General features: G+C 49.7%; 1 protein-coding gene across 1 annotated transcript in view; it reads left to right on the top strand.

The window, feature by feature from the left end:
* The window catches only part of trpa1b (transient receptor potential cation channel, subfamily A, member 1b), a 207,151-nt gene that overhangs the window by 33,702 nt on the left and 156,405 nt on the right, over window positions 1-17,044 (top strand). Inside the window, exons 4-8 of the mRNA XM_085993966.1 lie at window positions 3,255-3,363; window positions 3,466-3,611; window positions 12,870-13,006; window positions 13,132-13,180; window positions 13,935-14,034. Of these exons, the coding sequence (XP_085850092.1) occupies window positions 3,255-3,363; window positions 3,466-3,611; window positions 12,870-13,006; window positions 13,132-13,180; window positions 13,935-14,034 (541 nt within the window). The remainder of the gene's footprint in view (window positions 1-3,254; window positions 3,364-3,465; window positions 3,612-12,869; window positions 13,007-13,131; window positions 13,181-13,934; window positions 14,035-17,044) is intronic.

The following is a 17,044-nucleotide window of genomic DNA, read 5'->3' as shown; positions in this document are numbered from 1 at the left end:
TGAAGTTGTAGTTAGGGCTAAAATGCACCCATTATTAGAGCCAGGGGAACTTAAACAGTGGAAGAGAGGAGATTGGGGAAGAAAGGGCAAAGGATGGCAACGGATGGGCAAGGATAGAGTAAAACCGGTGAAATTGACAGCGCGTCAGGAAGCCGGCTCCAACCTCCAGATTTCTGCATTTGACTCCAGTGCATTAGGCTGCCTGTGTGCAACCCCTTGGGTTGCCAATTTTCATATGCTTATTGCTCAATTAGAGTGATATTGACACACTGTTTTCACTTTAACATCGGGTCCATGGGTTTGCTGGGCTTCCTGAAACTCACCAGTGAGGGGGCTGAAGCAATCTCAGGCAAGGATGCCAATAAATACACAGTAATCACAGCTGCTTTCTTACCTTCTAGTACGAAAGAGTTTGTTCAGAGTACTTTTGCTGAGAGATTACTTTGTACAATTTAGAGGGCGGCACGGTGACATAGTGGTTAGCACTGTTGTCTCACAGCGCCAGGGACCCGGGTTCGAATCCGGCCTCGGGTGACTGTCTGTGTGGAGTTTGCACATTCTCCCCGTGTTTGCGTGGGTTTCCTCCGGGTGCTCCGGTTTCCTCCCACAGTCCAAAGATGTGCGGGTTAGGTTGATTGGCTATGATAAATTGACCATTAGTGTTAGGGGGATTAAATACACGGGGATAGGGTGGGATATGTGTTGGTGATGGGGATCGGGTGAGATATGTGTCGGTGCAGGCTCGATGGGCCGAAATGGCCTCTATCTGCACTGTGGGGTTTCTGTGATTTCTGTGATTTCTGTGAGAGGTTACTTTCTACACTTTGGAGGTTTGCTCTACTTTGGAGGTTTGCTCTATCACATCAGGATGGGTGCTACCTATGCTGTGCGACCATACTCAGTGCATCATGCAGGTCAATGCTCGGTATCCTGGCAGCAGTCATGATGCCTTCATTCTGTGACAGTCTGCTGTACTATCTGCATTTGAGTCACCACAACAAACCAGAGGATGGCTACTGGGCGACAAGGGCAACCCAAGCATGTGTGGGCAGCATGCATATAATGAAAGCCATGCTGCCACACAGAATCTGACAGAGCAGACCATTGGCGTGCTTAAAAAATGCTTCCGCTGCCTGGACCGCTCTGGAAAAGACCTACAGTACTTGCCAGAGTGCATCTCAAGATTTGTCATGTTCTACTACATGCTCCACAACCTTGGCATCATGAGGGCACAGCCCTTGCCACCATGTATACGGCAAAGAGCTGAGGAGGAGGATAAGGAGGAGGAGGAAGAGGAGAAAGAAGGGAGGAGGCAACCAACACAGCCCCTTTCTGGCCAGGCTGGCCAGGATTGACTCATTCAACTGCGGTATCAGTGAATGCAACCCTAATTCTCCATTCACAAACAGTCCCACTCCTTACCTCCCTCTGTTATTGACCATCACAGCATCTTCTTGGCCACAAGGCTACAATAAATGCCATCTCAAAACAAACATTCCAAACCAAATTTATAATCAAACCATCCAATATTACATTCCAAAGTCAACTAATCACTCTTGTGCATTCCCTTAATGCCTGTCTTCCATGTGCCTTTGCCTGTCCTAGTACTCCTACGCAGTGCTACCCCAGTGGCTGCAGCATGGCTGGTGGAAAGCTGCTGACTTTCAGTGGAGGAGACTACAGATGACCTTGGAGGATGTCCTCGAGCAGCTCTGGGCCTAGCAGGCCAGGCTTCGGACTGCACCACCTTGGCATAGGCGGCAGCAGTCTGGGCTGGTTGACTGACAGGCAAAAGTAAGGGCACTGACTGAGCGGCAGGGGTGGGAGAATGAATGCTGTCATCCTGAGAGAGGATGGCCGGTTCGTGCTCCACGGAGCCATTGCCATTGGATGACAGATTGGTGGACTGCTGTGACACCCTGCAAGCCCCTTTCAACACTGGTAAACGTAGCCATGATGGTAGCAGTCTGTGCTTGTGTGGTAGCAGTCTGTGCTTGCATGACTTCAGTTTGAGCTTCCACTGCAGCACTCAGACTTTGGGTGCTTCTGCTTGTGCTGCAATGGAAGCTGCGACATCGGCCATCAGACACTGCATGACGGTTGGGTCCACAAGTGCGCTAATGGATTTGCCCACCACTTCCACGCTGGAAAGGATGGGTTCCAAGCTCTGCACAAAGCCTTGTGCAAGGTTGGTGATGGACTACTCTATGTTCCTTGACATTGCATTCAGGCTTTCTGTCAGGCCTGCCAATGCACCAAGCATTTCATTGTGTATACCCATCAGTACTGGTCTGAAGGCTGCCCCATCGAAGTCCTCATCTGAGTCCTGTGCAGCAGAACTCATGTGCGACCTCACCCTCCAGGGAGCTGGGACCTGCACTACCCTTTAGCCCTGACCTGGCTGCAGCTCACTCGTGCCGGGTGACTCACCACATGCAGAACCCGCCTCTACGCTACCCTCTAAAGTATGCGCAGTTTAAGTATCTGAGTTGGTGGCTACGAGTGTGAAATCGAGTGATGGTGCTGTGTCTTCAGCATCACTGCCTTCTTCCTCTTACAGTTCCTGCTCCACCACTGCTTGGCCAGGTTGGAGTTCTTGGCTACCTGAAAGGAGAAAGGCTCAAGGGTAGGGTTGTGGTGAGGGTAGAGGAGAATGCAAAAGGTGCATGCTGAAACTATCTGCTGCTTGTAAATCAGAAAAGATTGTGGAAGTCCAAGAAATCTGGAATTCTCTCACCCAAAAGGCTGTAGATCCTGGGACAATTGGAGCTTTTAAGACTGAGATTAATAGGTATTGTTAGGTAAGGTATCAAGGAATATGGAGCTAAGGCGGGTAAATGGAGTTGAGGTACAGATCAGCCATGATATCATTGAATGATGGAGCAGCTGCGAGGGGCGCCTACATTCCTATGCTCCTATAAGCCCTAATTAGCTTACTCCATATGACACAAATTGGATTCATCAAACATGAACACCATAGCAGAAAATTATTCATTTGTTTTCCTGATGATCAGTGGCCTATAAACTGTGGATTTCATATTGGAACAATATATTATAAGGAACTATTTTGGATTAAACATCTTGTAAAGGGTTTGTTCTGAGCAGTTTCAACTCAAGGTCACGTGGCACTTAATGATGTGTACTTAATTCCCATGACTATGAAAATAGCTATTAAGAGCAATACTCAGAGTTATCTTACTAAGCCTGTTTTTCTAGAACTATATTAAAGTTGCCCTTTGATTAACTCTTTTTAGCTAAAGCATGGAGCATTATTATGCAAACAGAATAGGCTGGGACGTTTTCCTATTCATGAAGCTGCTTTTTCAGGTGCAGAGAAGACACTAGAAACAATACTTCAGAAAGGTTAGTATAAATGAAAACGTTAATGATTGAAGAGGCAGTTTGCCTTTATGTCTTTATTTATTTTATACAAACAGTTTAATCACACAGTATTTGTCTTTCAAGGTGAGGAACTGGGCTACCCTCGTGAAAAACATTCAAATTATCTCGACAAAGGACTCCATACCCCTCTTCATTTGGCTTTACTTGGTGGAAAAATTGAGACAATTAAAATCTGTGTTGACAATGGAGCAAAAATTGATTTACAGGAGGTATGTGTTTACAGAACACTCATAAGGTGAAGGAAAAAGGGGAAAAAAATGAATGTTAGAAATTCTGAAATAAAAACAGAAAAACCTGCAACTGAACAGCCGATCAGTCAGCAACTGAAATAAAAACATACAATACTGCTTTAGGTATAACTTTTTTTTAGAACTGGCTAGTTATAAGATAATCATTTTAGTGATAAGTGCTGCCCCGCTGGTAATGATCTTTTATCATATGTTGTGGCAGAGCCACCAAGGGACTCTTATATCGATGTACATAATTATCTGTAACAGAATGACTCTTTACCTGTATTCGTTTTACTACATGTAAATAGCGCGGTCCCTAGAGGGTTAAGACCAAACGCGATGACGTCACCACATGGGTCACGTGACGTTCCCAATGGCGGGAAACGTGATGACATCATGACGTCAGAGGGAGGAGCTCTCTCTCTCAGTCCTCGTGGAGCCAGCATTGAGCATAGATCTGTTTGTTAGTTCTCCTGCATTTGATTGTTACTTCTGCAAAACAGTATTAAACTTCGTTTGGTTAACAGACTGACTCGATCTCAGTCTTTTGATTAGGAATCTGACAATTCCTACAATGTATCACTTACTTGTCCTCTTGCTGAAACAATGATGATTTTTTTAAATTAAAGGGCCAAGGTTTATAGTGCAGGCATTAGTGTTCAAAAGAGAACACAAGATAAATCAGGGATTAGTGATTAAGCTATTCCAAGCTAAGATTTGAAAAGTCTGACAATGGTAAGCGGAAGGAGAGGTAAAATATTTGACAGATTTGAAGTCCTGTGTAAGAACGAGTTAGTGGAAGATTAGGACCTGAGATTTCCTCATAGCTGCTCGTTCCGCCACTGCAACTTTGCTGGAAATGCGGCTGAAACTCCATTTTCACAAGTAAACGGGGTTTATGCTGTACTTCCGGCGAAGTTATGCTGGCTGAGCGAAAGCAGCTCCAAGGAAATTCCCAGCCTACCTGATGTGTCTTGATTTCAATGACGATGCAGGGCGAAGGAAGAGCCTGTCGATCACTGGACTTGGAGCTTAGAGGAAGAAGAGAGGACATTTCAGAGGAGCACTGCCCTTCAACAAGATAGAGAGAAAGCTCCCAGTACAGGTACAGGCACCTGCATGTCCTCGTGCATTGCAATAGATGAATCACTGCAACTTGTGAGAGAGAGACTCTGGAAGCTGAAGATGAGAAATGAATCACCTTATCAATTAGCAAGTTTTTTATGGTAACCTATCTAAAAGTGTGGCAGCGGAGTTAGAAGAGCTTTCCAGATATGGGAATAATATACTAGTCTTGAATTGTCTTTGGCTTTATAATAAGTTAAAAGTTGTTGGGGAGAATGTACTTCACATGAAAGAGAAAATTAAGCCTCTTGAAGGCAATTTTAATAATGAAAAAGAAGTGGGAGTTCCATCTGAGGTGGGGTAGAATGTGAAGCAATAAATATCATTAGATGAAGAATGATTAAAGATAGCTGCTGGAATCATAGAAGATAAGAGGTTGTAGCTAGCTGTTGATTAGATTTGTGAGAGACATGAAGGAAGTCTATTTCAAAGGGTATGAGAACTTGAAGGTTTGCATTTACCACATTATTACACCTCTCAGAAACATCTCAAAGTGCTTCATATTCAATGGTTTTGAAGTGAAGTGGCTCTTGTTATGTAGGGAAATACAGTGACCAATTGATCAATCTTTTTGGAGGCATTGATTATGGGATGAGTGCTGGCCAGGATATAGGTAATCCACCCAGGGGAATGCCTTGTCACCCAGTAGCCACCTGGTTATATTATTTTCTTTGAAAAGATGAGGGAACGCTAAATGCTGGGGGATGAATGCGCCATGGAAGCTTCCTGCATACTGGGCGTTGACATGAAGGGCTCTCTGGCCTCAAAAACTATGTGCACATTCATAGACTGGAATCTCTTCCTGTTCACATAGGTGAAGGGCTTCAATGCGACATGGATGCCATCGATTGGACACTTGTACCATGAGGAAGCCAGCAACCCTATAATAAAGTGGGCTACTCTGCTGTACAAGCTGTCAGTGATCTGGCATATGCATGCCCTTACTGCTCCCTGGTGCCCTTACTGCTCCCTGGTGCCTTTACTGCTCCCTGTTGCCCTTACTGCTTCCTGGTGCCTTTACTGCTCCGTGGTGCCCTTACTGCTCCCTGGTGCCCTTACTGCTCCCTGGTGCCCTTACTGCTCCCTGGTGCCTTTACTGCTCCCTGTTGCCCTTACTGCTCCCTGGTGCCTTTACTGCTCCGTGGTGCCCTTACTGCTCCCTGGTGCCCTTACTGCTCCCTGGTGCCTTTACTGCTCCCTGGTGCCCTTACTGCTCCCTGGTGCCCTTACTGCTCCCTGGTGCCCTTACTGCTCCCTGGTGCCTTTACTGCTCCCTGTTGCCCTTACTGCTCCCTGGTGCCTTTACTGCTCCGTGGTGCCCTTACTGCTCCCTGGTGCCTTTACTGCTCCCTGGTGCCCTTACTGCTCCCTGGTGCCCTTATTGCTCCCTGGTGCCCTTACTGCTCCCTGGTGCTTTTACTGCTCCCTGTTGCCCTTACTGCTCCCTGGTGCTTTTACTGCTCCCTGGTGCCCTTACTGCTCCCTGTTGCCCTTACTGCTCCCTGGTGCCCTTACTGCTCCCTGGTGCCCTTACTGCTCCCTGGTGCTTTTACTGCTCCCTGGTGCCCTTACTGCTCCCTGGTGTCTTTACTGCTCCCTGGTGCCCTTACTGCTCCCTGGTGCCTTTACTGCTCCCTGGTGCTTTTACTGCTCCCTGTTGCCCTTACTGCTCCCTGGTGCCCTTACTGCTCCCTGGTGCCCTTACTGCTCCCTGGTGCTTTTACTGCTCCCTGGTGCCCTTACTGCTCCCTGGTGTCTTTACTGCTCCCTGGTGCCCTTACTGCTCCCTGGTGCCTTTACTGCTCCCTGGTGCTTTTACTGCTCCCTGGTGCCCTTACTGCTCCCTGGTGTCTTTACTGCTCCCTGGTGCCCTTACTGCTCCCTGGTGCCTTTACTGCTCCCTGGTGTCTTTACTGCTCCCTGGTGCCCTTACTGCTCCCTGGTGCCCTTACTGCTCCCTGGTGCTTTTACTGCTCCCTGTTGCCCTTACTGCTCCCTGGTGCTTTTACTGCTCCCTGGTGCCCTTACTGCTCCCTGGTGCCCTTACTGCTCCCTGGTGCCCTTACTGCTCCCTGGTGCCCTTACAGCTCCCTGGTGCCCTTACTGCTCCCTGGTGCTTTTACTGCTCCCTGGTGCCTTTACTGCTCCCTGGTGCCCTTACTGCTCCCTGGTGCTTTTACTGCTCCCTGGTGCCCTTACTGCTCCCTGGTGCCCTTACTGCTCCCTGGTGCCCTTACTGCTCCCTGGTGCCCTTACAGCTCCCTGGTGCCTTTACTGCTCCCTGGTGCCTTTACTGCTCCCTGTTGCCCTTACTGCTCCCTGGTGCCCTTACTGCTCCCTGGTGCATTTACTGCTCCCTGGTGCCCTTACTGCTCCCTGGTGCCCTTACTGCTCCCTGGTGCTTTTACTGCTCCCTGGTGCCTTTACTGCTCCCTGGTGCCCTTACTGCTCCCTGGTGCCTTTACTGCTCCCTGGTGCTTTTACTGCTCCCTGTTGCCCTTACTGCTCCCTGGTGCCCTTACTGCTCCCTGGTGCCCTTACTGCTCCCTGATGCTTTTACTGCTCCCTGGTGCCTTTACTGCTCCCTGGTGCCTTTACTGCTCCCTGGTGCTTTTACGGCTCCCTGGTGCCTTTACTGCTCCCTGGTGCCCTTACTGCTCCCTGGTGCCCTTACTGCTCCCTGGTGCCTTTACTGCTCCCTGGTGCTTTTACTGCTCCCTGGTGCTTTTACTGCTCCCTGGTGCCCTTACTGCTCCCTGGTGCCCTTACTGCTCCCTGGTGCCCTTACTGCTCCCTGGTGCCTTTACTGCTCCCTGGTGCTTTTACTGCTCCCTGGTGCCTTTACTGCTCCCTGGTGCCCTTACTGCTCCCTGGTGCCCTTACTGCTCCCTGGTGCTTTTACTGCTCCCTGGTGTCTTTACTGCTCCCTGGTGCCCTTACTGCTCCCTGGTGCCCTTACTGCTCCCTGGTGCCCTTACTGCTCCCTGGTGCCTTTACTGCTCCCTGGTGCCTTCACTGCTCCCTGGTGCCCTTACTGCTCCCTGGTGCTTTTACTGCTCCCTGGTGCCCTTACTGCTCCCTGGTGCCCTTACTGCTCCCTGGTGTCCTTACTGCTCCCTGGTGCCTTTACTGCTCCCTGGTGCCTTTACTGCTCCCTGGTGCTTTTACTGCTCCCTGGTGCCTTTACTGCTCCCTGGTGCTTTTACTGCTCCCTGGTGCCTTTACTGCTCCCTGGTGCCCTTACTGCTCCCTGGTGCCCTTACTGCTCCCTGGTGCCCTTACTGCTCCCTGGTGCTTTTACTGCTCCCTGGTGCCCTTACTGCTCCCTGGTGCCCTTACAGCTCCCTGGTGCCCTTACTGCTCCCTGGTGCCTTTACTGCTCCCTGGTGCCCTTACTGCTCCCTGGTGCTTTTACTGCTCCCTGGTGCCTTTACTGCTCCCTGGTGCCCTTACTGCTCCCTGGTGCCCTTACTGCTCCCTGGTGCCTTTACTGCTCCCTGGTGCCTTTACTGCTCCCTGGTGCCCTTACTGCTCCCTGGTGCCCTTACTGCTCCCTGGTGCCCTTACTGCTCCCTGGTGCCTTTACTGCTCCCTGGTGCCCTTACTGCTCCCTGGTGCTTTTACTGCTCCCTGGTGCCTTTACTGCTCCCTGGTGCCCTTACTGCTCCCTGGTGCCCTTACAGCTCCCTGGTGCCCTTACTGCTCCCTGGTGCCTTTACTGCTCCCTGGTGCCCTTACTGCTCCCTGGTGCTTTTACTGCTCCCTGGTGCCCTTACTGCTCCCTGGTGCCCTTACTGCTCCCTGGTGCCTTTACTGCTCCCTGGTGCCTTTACTGCTCCCTGGTGCTTTTACTGCTCCCTGGTGCCTTTACTGCTCCCTGGTGCCCTTACTGCTCCCTGGTGCCTTTACTGCTCCCTGGTGCCTTTACTGCTCCCTGGTGCCCTTACTGCTCCCTGGTGCCTTTACTGCTCCCTGGTGCCCTTACTGCTCCCTGGTGCTTTTACTGCTCCTTGGTGCCCTTACTGCTCCCTGGTGCCTTTACTGCTCCCTGGTGCCTTTACTGCTCCCTGTTGCTTTTACTGCTCCCTGGTGCCCTTACTGCTCCCTGGTGCCTTTACTGCTCCCTGGTGCCTTTACTGCTCCCTGTTGCTTTTACTGCTCCCTGGTGCCTTTACTGCTCCCTGGTGCCCTTACTGCTCCCTGGTGCTTTTACTGCTCCCTGGTGCCCTTACTGCTCCCTGGTGCCTTTACTGCTCCCTGGTGCCTTTACTGCTCCCTGGTGCCTTTACTGCTCCCTGTTGCTTTTACTGCTCCCTGGTGCCTTTACTGCTCCCTGGTGCCCTTACTTCTCCCTGGTGCTTTTACTGCTCCCTGGTGCCCTTACTGCTCCCTGGTGCCTTTACTGCTCCCTGGTGCCCTTACTGCTCCCTGTTGCCCTTACTGCTCCCTGGTGCTTTTACTGCTCCCTGTTGCCCTTACTGCTCCCTGGTGCTTTTACTGCTCCCTGGTGCCCTTACTGCTCCCTGGTGCCCTTACTGCTCCCTGGTGCCCTTACTGCTCCCTGGTGCCCTTACTGCTCCCTGGTGCTTTTACTGCTCCCTGGTGCCCTTACTGCTCCCTGGTGCCCTTACTGCTCCCTGGTGCCCTTACTGCTCCCTGGTGCCTTTACTGCTCCCTGGTGCCTTTACTGCTCCCTGTTGCCCTTACTGCTCCCTGGTGCCCTTACTGCTCCCTGGTGCTTTTACTGCTCCCTGGTGCCCTTACTGCTCCCTGGTGCCCTTACTGCTCCCTGGTGCCTTTACTGCTCCCTGGTGCTTTTACTGCTCCCTGTTGCCCTTACTGCTCCCTGGTGCCCTTACTGCTCCCTGATGCTTTTACTGCTCCCTGGTGCCTTTACTGCTCCCTGGTGCCCTTACTGCTCCCTGATGCTTTTACTGCTCCCTGGTGCCTTTACTGCTCCCTGGTGCCTTTACTGCTCCCTGGTGCTTTTACTGCTCCCTGGTGCCTTTACTGCTCCCTGGTGCCCTTACTGCTCCCTGGTGCCCTTACTGCTCCCTGGTGCCTTTACTGCTCCCTGGTGCTTTTACTGCTCCCTGGTGCTTTTACTGCTCCCTGGTGCCCTTACTGCTCCCTGGTGCCCTTACTGCTCCCTGGTGCCCTTACTGCTCCCTGGTGCCTTTACTGCTCCCTGGTGCTTTTACTGCTCCCTGGTGCCTTTACTGCTCCCTGGTGCCCTTACTGCTCCCTGGTGCCCTTACTGCTCCCTGGTGCTTTTACTGCTCCCTGGTGTCTTTACTGCTCCCTGGTGCCCTTACTGCTCCCTGGTGCCCTTACTGCTCCCTGGTGCCCTTACTGCTCCCTGGTGCCCTTACTGCTCCCTGGTGCCTTTACTGCTCCCTGGTGCCTTCACTGCTCCCTGGTGCCCTTACTGCTCCTGGTGCTTTTACTGCTCCCTGGTGCCCTTACTGCTCCCTGGTGCCCTTACTGCTCCCTGGTGTCCTTACTGCTCCCTGGTGCCTTTACTGCTCCCTGGTGCCTTTACTGCTCCCTGGTGCTTTTACTGCTCCCTGGTGCCTTTACTGCTCCCTGGTGCTTTTACTGCTCCCTGGTGCCTTTACTGCTCCCTGGTGCCCTTACTGCTCCCTGGTGCCCTTACTGCTCCCTGGTGCCTTTACTGCTCCCTGGTGCCTTTACTGCTCCCTGGTGCCCTTACTGCTCCCTGGTGCCCTTACTGCTCCCTGGTGCTTTTACTGCTCCCTGGTGCCCTTACTGCTCCCTGGTGCCCTTACAGCTCCCTGGTGCCCTTACTGCTCCCTGGTGCCTTTACTGCTCCCTGGTGCCCTTACTGCTCCCTGGTGCCCTTACTGCTCCCTGGTGCCCTTACTGCTCCCTGGTGCCTTTACTGCTCCCTGGTGCCCTTACTGCTCCCTGGTGCTTTTACTGCTCCCTGGTGCCTTTACTGCTCCCTGGTGCCCTTACTGCTCCCTGGTGCCCTTACAGCTCCCTGGTGCCCTTACTGCTCCCTGGTGCCTTTACTGCTCCCTGGTGCCCTTACTGCTCCCTGGTGCTTTTACTGCTCCCTGGTGCCCTTACTGCTCCCTGGTGCCCTTACTGCTCCCTGGTGCCTTTACTGCTCCCTGGTGCCTTTACTGCTCCCTGTTGCTTTTACTGCTCCCTGGTGCCTTTACTGCTCCCTGGTGCCCTTACTGCTCCCTGGTGCCTTTACTGCTCCCTGGTGCCTTTACTGCTCCCTGGTGCCCTTACTGCTCCCTGGTGCCTTTACTGCTCCCTGGTGCCCTTACTGCTCCCTGGTGCTTTTACTGCTCCCTGGTGCCCTTACTGCTCCCTGGTGCCTTTACTGCTCCCTGGTGCCTTTACTGCTCCCTGTTGCTTTTACTGCTCCCTGGTGCCCTTACTGCTCCCTGGTGCCTTTACTGCTCCCTGGTGCCTTTACTGATCCCTGTTGCTTTTACTGCTCCCTGGTGCCTTTACTGCTCCCTGGTGCCCTTACTGCTCCCTGGTGCTTTTACTGCTCCCTGGTGCCCTTACTGCTCCCTGGTGCCTTTACTGCTCCCTGGTGCCTTTACTGCTCCCTGGTGCCTTTACTGCTCCCTGTTGCTTTTACTGCTCCCTGGTGCCTTTACTGCTCCCTGGTGCCCTTACTTCTCCCTGGTGCTTTTACTGCTCCCTGGTGCCCTTCCTGCTCCCTGGTGCCTTTACTGCTCCCTGGTGCCTTTACTGCTCCCTGGTGCTCTTACTGCTCCCTGGTACTTTTACTGCTCCCTGGTACTTTTACTGCTCCCTGGTGCCCTTACTGCTCCCTGGTGCTCTTACAGCTCCCTGGTGCTTTTACTGCTCCCTGGTGCCTTTACTGCTCCCTGGTGCCTTTACTGCTCCCTGGTGCCCTTACTGCTCCCTGGTGCTTTTACTGCTCCCTGGTGCTTTTACTGCTCCCTGGTGCCTTTACTGCTCCCTGGTGCCTTTACTGCTCCCTGGTGCCTTTACTGCTCCCTGGTGCCCTTACTGCTCCCTGGTGCCTTTACTGCTCCCTGGTGCCCTTACTGCTCCCTGGTACTTTTACAGCTCCCTGATACCCTTGCTGCTTCCTGTCTTATGTTGCAGAGATCCCCTGTGGATGCTTGAAATGAGCTTGAGATTTAAAAAAATGAGGGCAGTGGTGACGTTCCTAGTCACAGATAGAGAGCAGTGTTGGCAGATGAGCGTAGCTTCAGATCTTCATTCAGAAGGTCACAGAGATGACCACTGACACCTTTGGAGAGCGAACCTTTCTGACACACAGCTCCTCAGAGAAGTCCTCATAGGACCTGTCCTGCCTAGAGCTTCTTTGGGAGGGGGTGGTAATATCTTGTGGGCTGCAGTCATTTGCTATGCTGCCTGACTCTCCTTCTCACCAAATGCTGCTGCTGTCCCTCCTCCATAAAATTAAAGCTAAGAGAGGTATCCTCATGGGGAAATCCACACTGAGTCAATCTGACTGCGGGGGGAGGATTGGGTGGTGAAAATCTTTGAGTGAAGTGAGACAGTGACACTCAATCAAAATGAAGTGCAGGCTCAGTATAAGGGCAAAGCAAAATAAAAGGAATGAAAATATGTTTTCAGAAGCCAGTAATTAGTAAACAAGGTTTTGTGACTCTTCAAAGCTCTCAAGCCTCTCACTTGCACCTGGAACAGGTGATGGGGGAGCTGCTGTGACTCTTTTATCTGAGTGCAATAGGGGCACAAAGCAGGAATCTCGCATCTGCAGTGCCATTGGGTGACAGAAGCTGTATGCAAATGAGTCCTGTGGAGGTTTGGTGAGCAGATCGTGGGAAGAGCCCAGAAGATTGAGGAAACTCGGGGGTGGGTGGGGGGTGCGGGGGGAAGCGATTTAAAGGTGCGCAGGCAGCTGAAATCACTTCCACCCAAGTTTCCTCATTTGAAAGTGATCCTACTCCATTCCAGCACCGTAAGTATGACATAGACAGTGAGGAAATTCACCGACTAAATGAAAGCCCACTATTATTTCAAACAATAATTTCTAGGCTTATATCTATTAAACTTTATAGAATAAATTCTGAATGAATATGTTTGCCTTTTGTTTATAATTGACAGAAGGATAAGTCTACTGCCCTTCACTTTGCCTGCATGCAGGGGGGAGTTGAGGCAGTCAAGCTCATGCTGTCCAAATACAAGGGAGAAAATGACATACTTCACCTTCTGGATGACATTAAACAAACACCATTGCACAAGTAAGAGAAGATTCATTTGAAACTGAACAGATTTTAGTTTGTTGACTGTGTGTTTCCAGTAAAGTAATTCAAACTCTATTGATGGTGGTAATTTTTAATGTATAATGTGTAATTTTTATATACAGGGCTGCAACGTATGACTACTCAGAACTAGTGGAATACTTAATTGAACAGGTATTCTCACACAACTCTTCTAAGCAGTTAAATTTTACTAGCTGTATGCTAGACAGAGAATAAGATAAAAATGATCATAAGAACAAAATCATTTTTTAAGAAGTTTCCCCAATATCTGAACGTATTTATCCAATGAGTAGCTTAGTGATAAAGACTAGGAAGGACCAACAATGAATCTCTAGTCTGTGCTGAGTTTGCTGATCTCAGCCGCATAGATGGTAGGGGTATTACAATTAGCCTCTATTCCCCTGCAGCAGAGAGCAGAAATTGGTCAGAGTTTCACAGTCCAACCCCTTAACTGAATGTGCATGTGTACGAAGATTAGGTGAGAACAGGATTAGGCTTGGCCTCTTATGGCACTATTTTGAGGAAGAGCAGGGGAGTTATCCCTGGTGTCCTGGGCAATATTTATCCCTCAATCAACATAACAAAAACAGATTATCTGGTCCTTATCACATTGCTGTTTGTGGGAGCTTGCTGTGCACAAATTGGCTGTCACATTTCCTACATTACAACAGTGACTACACTTCAAAAGTACTTAATTTCTTTTCTCTTTCCTTCCTTCCTTCCTCCCTCCCGCCCTCCCTTACTGTCCCAAGGCCTTTGGCTAGTTTATATTAGATGGTTTGGAGCAGGGGAGGTGTATTCCAACAAGACAGAAAACTAGAACTTACATGTAAATTAATTAATTTGTAAGTGAGTAAATAATTCTATTTAATTTATGTGTAAGTCATTTTAGTTTTTTTAATGACAGGGATCAGACATGAATATGGTTGACAATGAATCCCGCACTCCTCTTCTGTGGGCTGCTTCACGTGGAGCCTGGAATACTGTGAAAATTCTGGTGACAAGAGGTCAGCCACCTTTACTGTCCATGTATAGATATGAGAGGAGATAGTACATTTTTGCTGATTCCCTGTTGCTTTAAGGTTATGTTTTCATGCAGTGACTGAAGAGCCAGCTATTTTGCAACACTTACCTTGACCGTAATATTGTACCTATTTTTAATTCTCAGGGTGTGGGTGTCATTGGCAAAGATGACATTTATTGTCCACCTCTACTTGAAGTGCTGCACTCCATGAGGTGAAGGTGTTCCCACAATTCTGCTTTACAGTGGTATGATACAACTGAGTGGCTTGCTAGGTCACTCAGAGGGCAGTTAAGAGTCAACCATGTTGGTGCGGGACTGTAGAAACGTATAGGCCAGAGCGGGTAAGGAAAGCAAGTTTCCTTCCCTAAAGGACATTAGTGAAGGAATTGGGTTTTTACGACAATCCAACAGCTTCGTGGTCACTATTTTGGTTTGTAATTTCCAGATTTTAAAACTGAATTCAAATTCTCATACTTGAACTCACATTTTCCGTGATTGTTACAACTCCTGATTACTAGTCCAGTAACAAGCACTACACTATCGTACCCAAAGTTAAGTAAGAATAATTTACTTTTGTGTTATTGCAGTGGGTTGGAAAGAACAGATTTTGGCTGATAATGATATGGAGAGTTATCTGCTCTTTCTAGCAGTTCTACATATTTATCTGATTAGTATCTGATTATTACCACCCCATCAGTCTACTCTCAATCATCAGCAAAGTGATGGAAGGTGTCATCAACAGTGCGATCAAGCGGCACTTACTCACAAATAACCTGCTCACTGATGCCCAGTTTGGGTTCCACCAAGACCACTCGGCTCCAGACCCCATTACAGCCTTGGTCCAAACATGGACAAAGGAGCTGAATTCCAGAGGTGAGGTGAGGTGAGAGTGACTGCCCTTGACAATAAGGCAGCAATTGACAGAGTGTAGCATCAAGGAGCTCTAGTAAAACTGAAGTCAATGGGAATCGGGGAAAACGCTCCACTTGCTGGAGTCATACCTAGCACAAAGGAAGATGGTTGTGGTGGTTGAAGGTCAATCATCACAGCCCCAGGACATCGCTGCAGGAGTTCTTCAGGGCAGTGTCCTAGGCCCAACCATCTTCAGCTGCTTCACCAATGAACTTCCCTCCAACATAAGGTCAGAAATGGGGATGTTCGCTGATGACTGTACAATGTTCAGCGCCATTCACAACTCGTCAAATAATGAAGCAGTCCATGCTCGCATGCAACAAGACCTGGATGACGTTCAGGCTTGAGCTGATAAGTGGCAGGTAACATTCGCGCCACAGAAGTGCCAGGCAATGACTATCTTCAACAAGCGAGAGTCTAACCACCTCCCCTTGACATTCAATGGCATTACCATCACCGAATCCCCCACTATCAACATCCTGGGGGTCACCATTAACTAGAAACTTAACTGGACTAGCCACATAAATACTGTGGCAACAAGAGCAGGTCAGAGGCTAGGTATTCTGCGGTGAGTGTCTCACCTCCTGACTCCCCAAAGCCTTTCCACCATCTACAAGGCACAAGTAAGGAGTGTGATGGAATACTCTCTACTTGCCTGGATGAGTGCAGCTCCAACAACACTCAAGAAGCTCGACACCATCCAGGACAAAGCAGCCTGCTTGATTGGCACCCCATCCACCATCTTAACCATTCACTCCCTCCACCACCGGCGTACCGTGGCTGCAGTGTGTACCATCTACAAGATGCACTGCAGCAGCTCACCAAGGCTTCTTCGGCAGCACCTCCCAAACCCGTGACCTCTTCCACCTAGAAGGACAAGATCAGCAGGTGCACGGGAACACCACCACCTCCAAGTTCCCCTCCAAGTCACACACCATCCTGACTTAGAAGTATATCGTCGCTCCTTCTTCGTCACCTGGTCAAAATCCTGGAACTCCCTACCTAACAGCACTGTGGGAATACCTTCACCACACGGACTGCAGCGGTTCAAAAGGCAGCTCACCACCAGCTTCTCAAGGGCAACTAGGGATGGGCAATAAATGCTGGCCTTGCCAGTGACGCCCTGATCCCATAAGCGAATTAAAAAAAAGTATGGGTCAGAAAATCCATGCTAAATTGCTGAGGCCTTGGCTCAGACTCAGCACTGTTCAACCAGTGCTCACCCGAACAGAGAGGCTCAAGGATTGAAGGAAATCGGTTCTCAGAACTCATCATCATATTTGACATGAGTTGCTGGCACTGGTCATGCCTCCACTGGAGCATTCCTGCTCCTACTGGCTCCATAGGAATTTTTTTTTTTAACTTACTTGGAGTTGGTGGCCACAGGAGCCACTGAAGTATCCTGAGCAAAATAAGCCAAATGCCCACCCCGCTCATCACCAACTAATTTCTCGATGGAGTCCTTTATGCATTTAAGGAGCCCAATGCCTGGGATGCCTAAAAAAAGGGCCCACAAATTTAGCAGTGGGACCAACACCTGTGCAATTGGGCGCAGGCAGTCCCACTACTAAATTGGTATGCTTTGAGCCCATTTTACACCCAAAAAACAGTATACCAATTTCTACCTTCCTGTCTCCGACTTGCATTTTCTTCCAGCGTTACAAGAAATTTGGGAGCAGTAAATTTACCCTTTTGTTCCATGTGGAGCAGTGGCCCTCTAGTACCTCACTCAAATGGCCTTCACTTATGCATGTGCCAGAGCACTTATCAATTGTGGGAGCATCACAACTAACTCTGCTCTTAACTGGTATCAACTCACGTACACTTACAGCACTTACTGCTGCAAAAATGTCAAAAGTGTTTTAAGGTCTGTAAGTTTAGATATCACCTCATTATCTCTGCAGCAAACTTTGTCTCAAAATAGAATTGTCTTTTACAAATTCAATAGAATAGAAAAGCTGACCAGGAACAAAATAATGTTTGAATCTATGTGAGTATTTATTAACAGCAGTTTAAACATTAGCTCAGTTCCATAACCACAGGGAGGCAGTAGCTGTCCACAAAACATAGTTCCATAACTT

Source organism: Somniosus microcephalus, chromosome 7 (genome assembly GCF_052327205.1).
Source record: "Somniosus microcephalus isolate GS21.2 chromosome 7, FLI_Smic_1.0, whole genome shotgun sequence".
Classification (NCBI taxonomy): domain Eukaryota; kingdom Metazoa; phylum Chordata; class Chondrichthyes; order Squaliformes; family Somniosidae; genus Somniosus; species Somniosus microcephalus.
The sequence above is the reverse complement of the archived record's forward strand: the minus strand, read 5'-3'. Positions and strand labels throughout refer to the sequence as shown.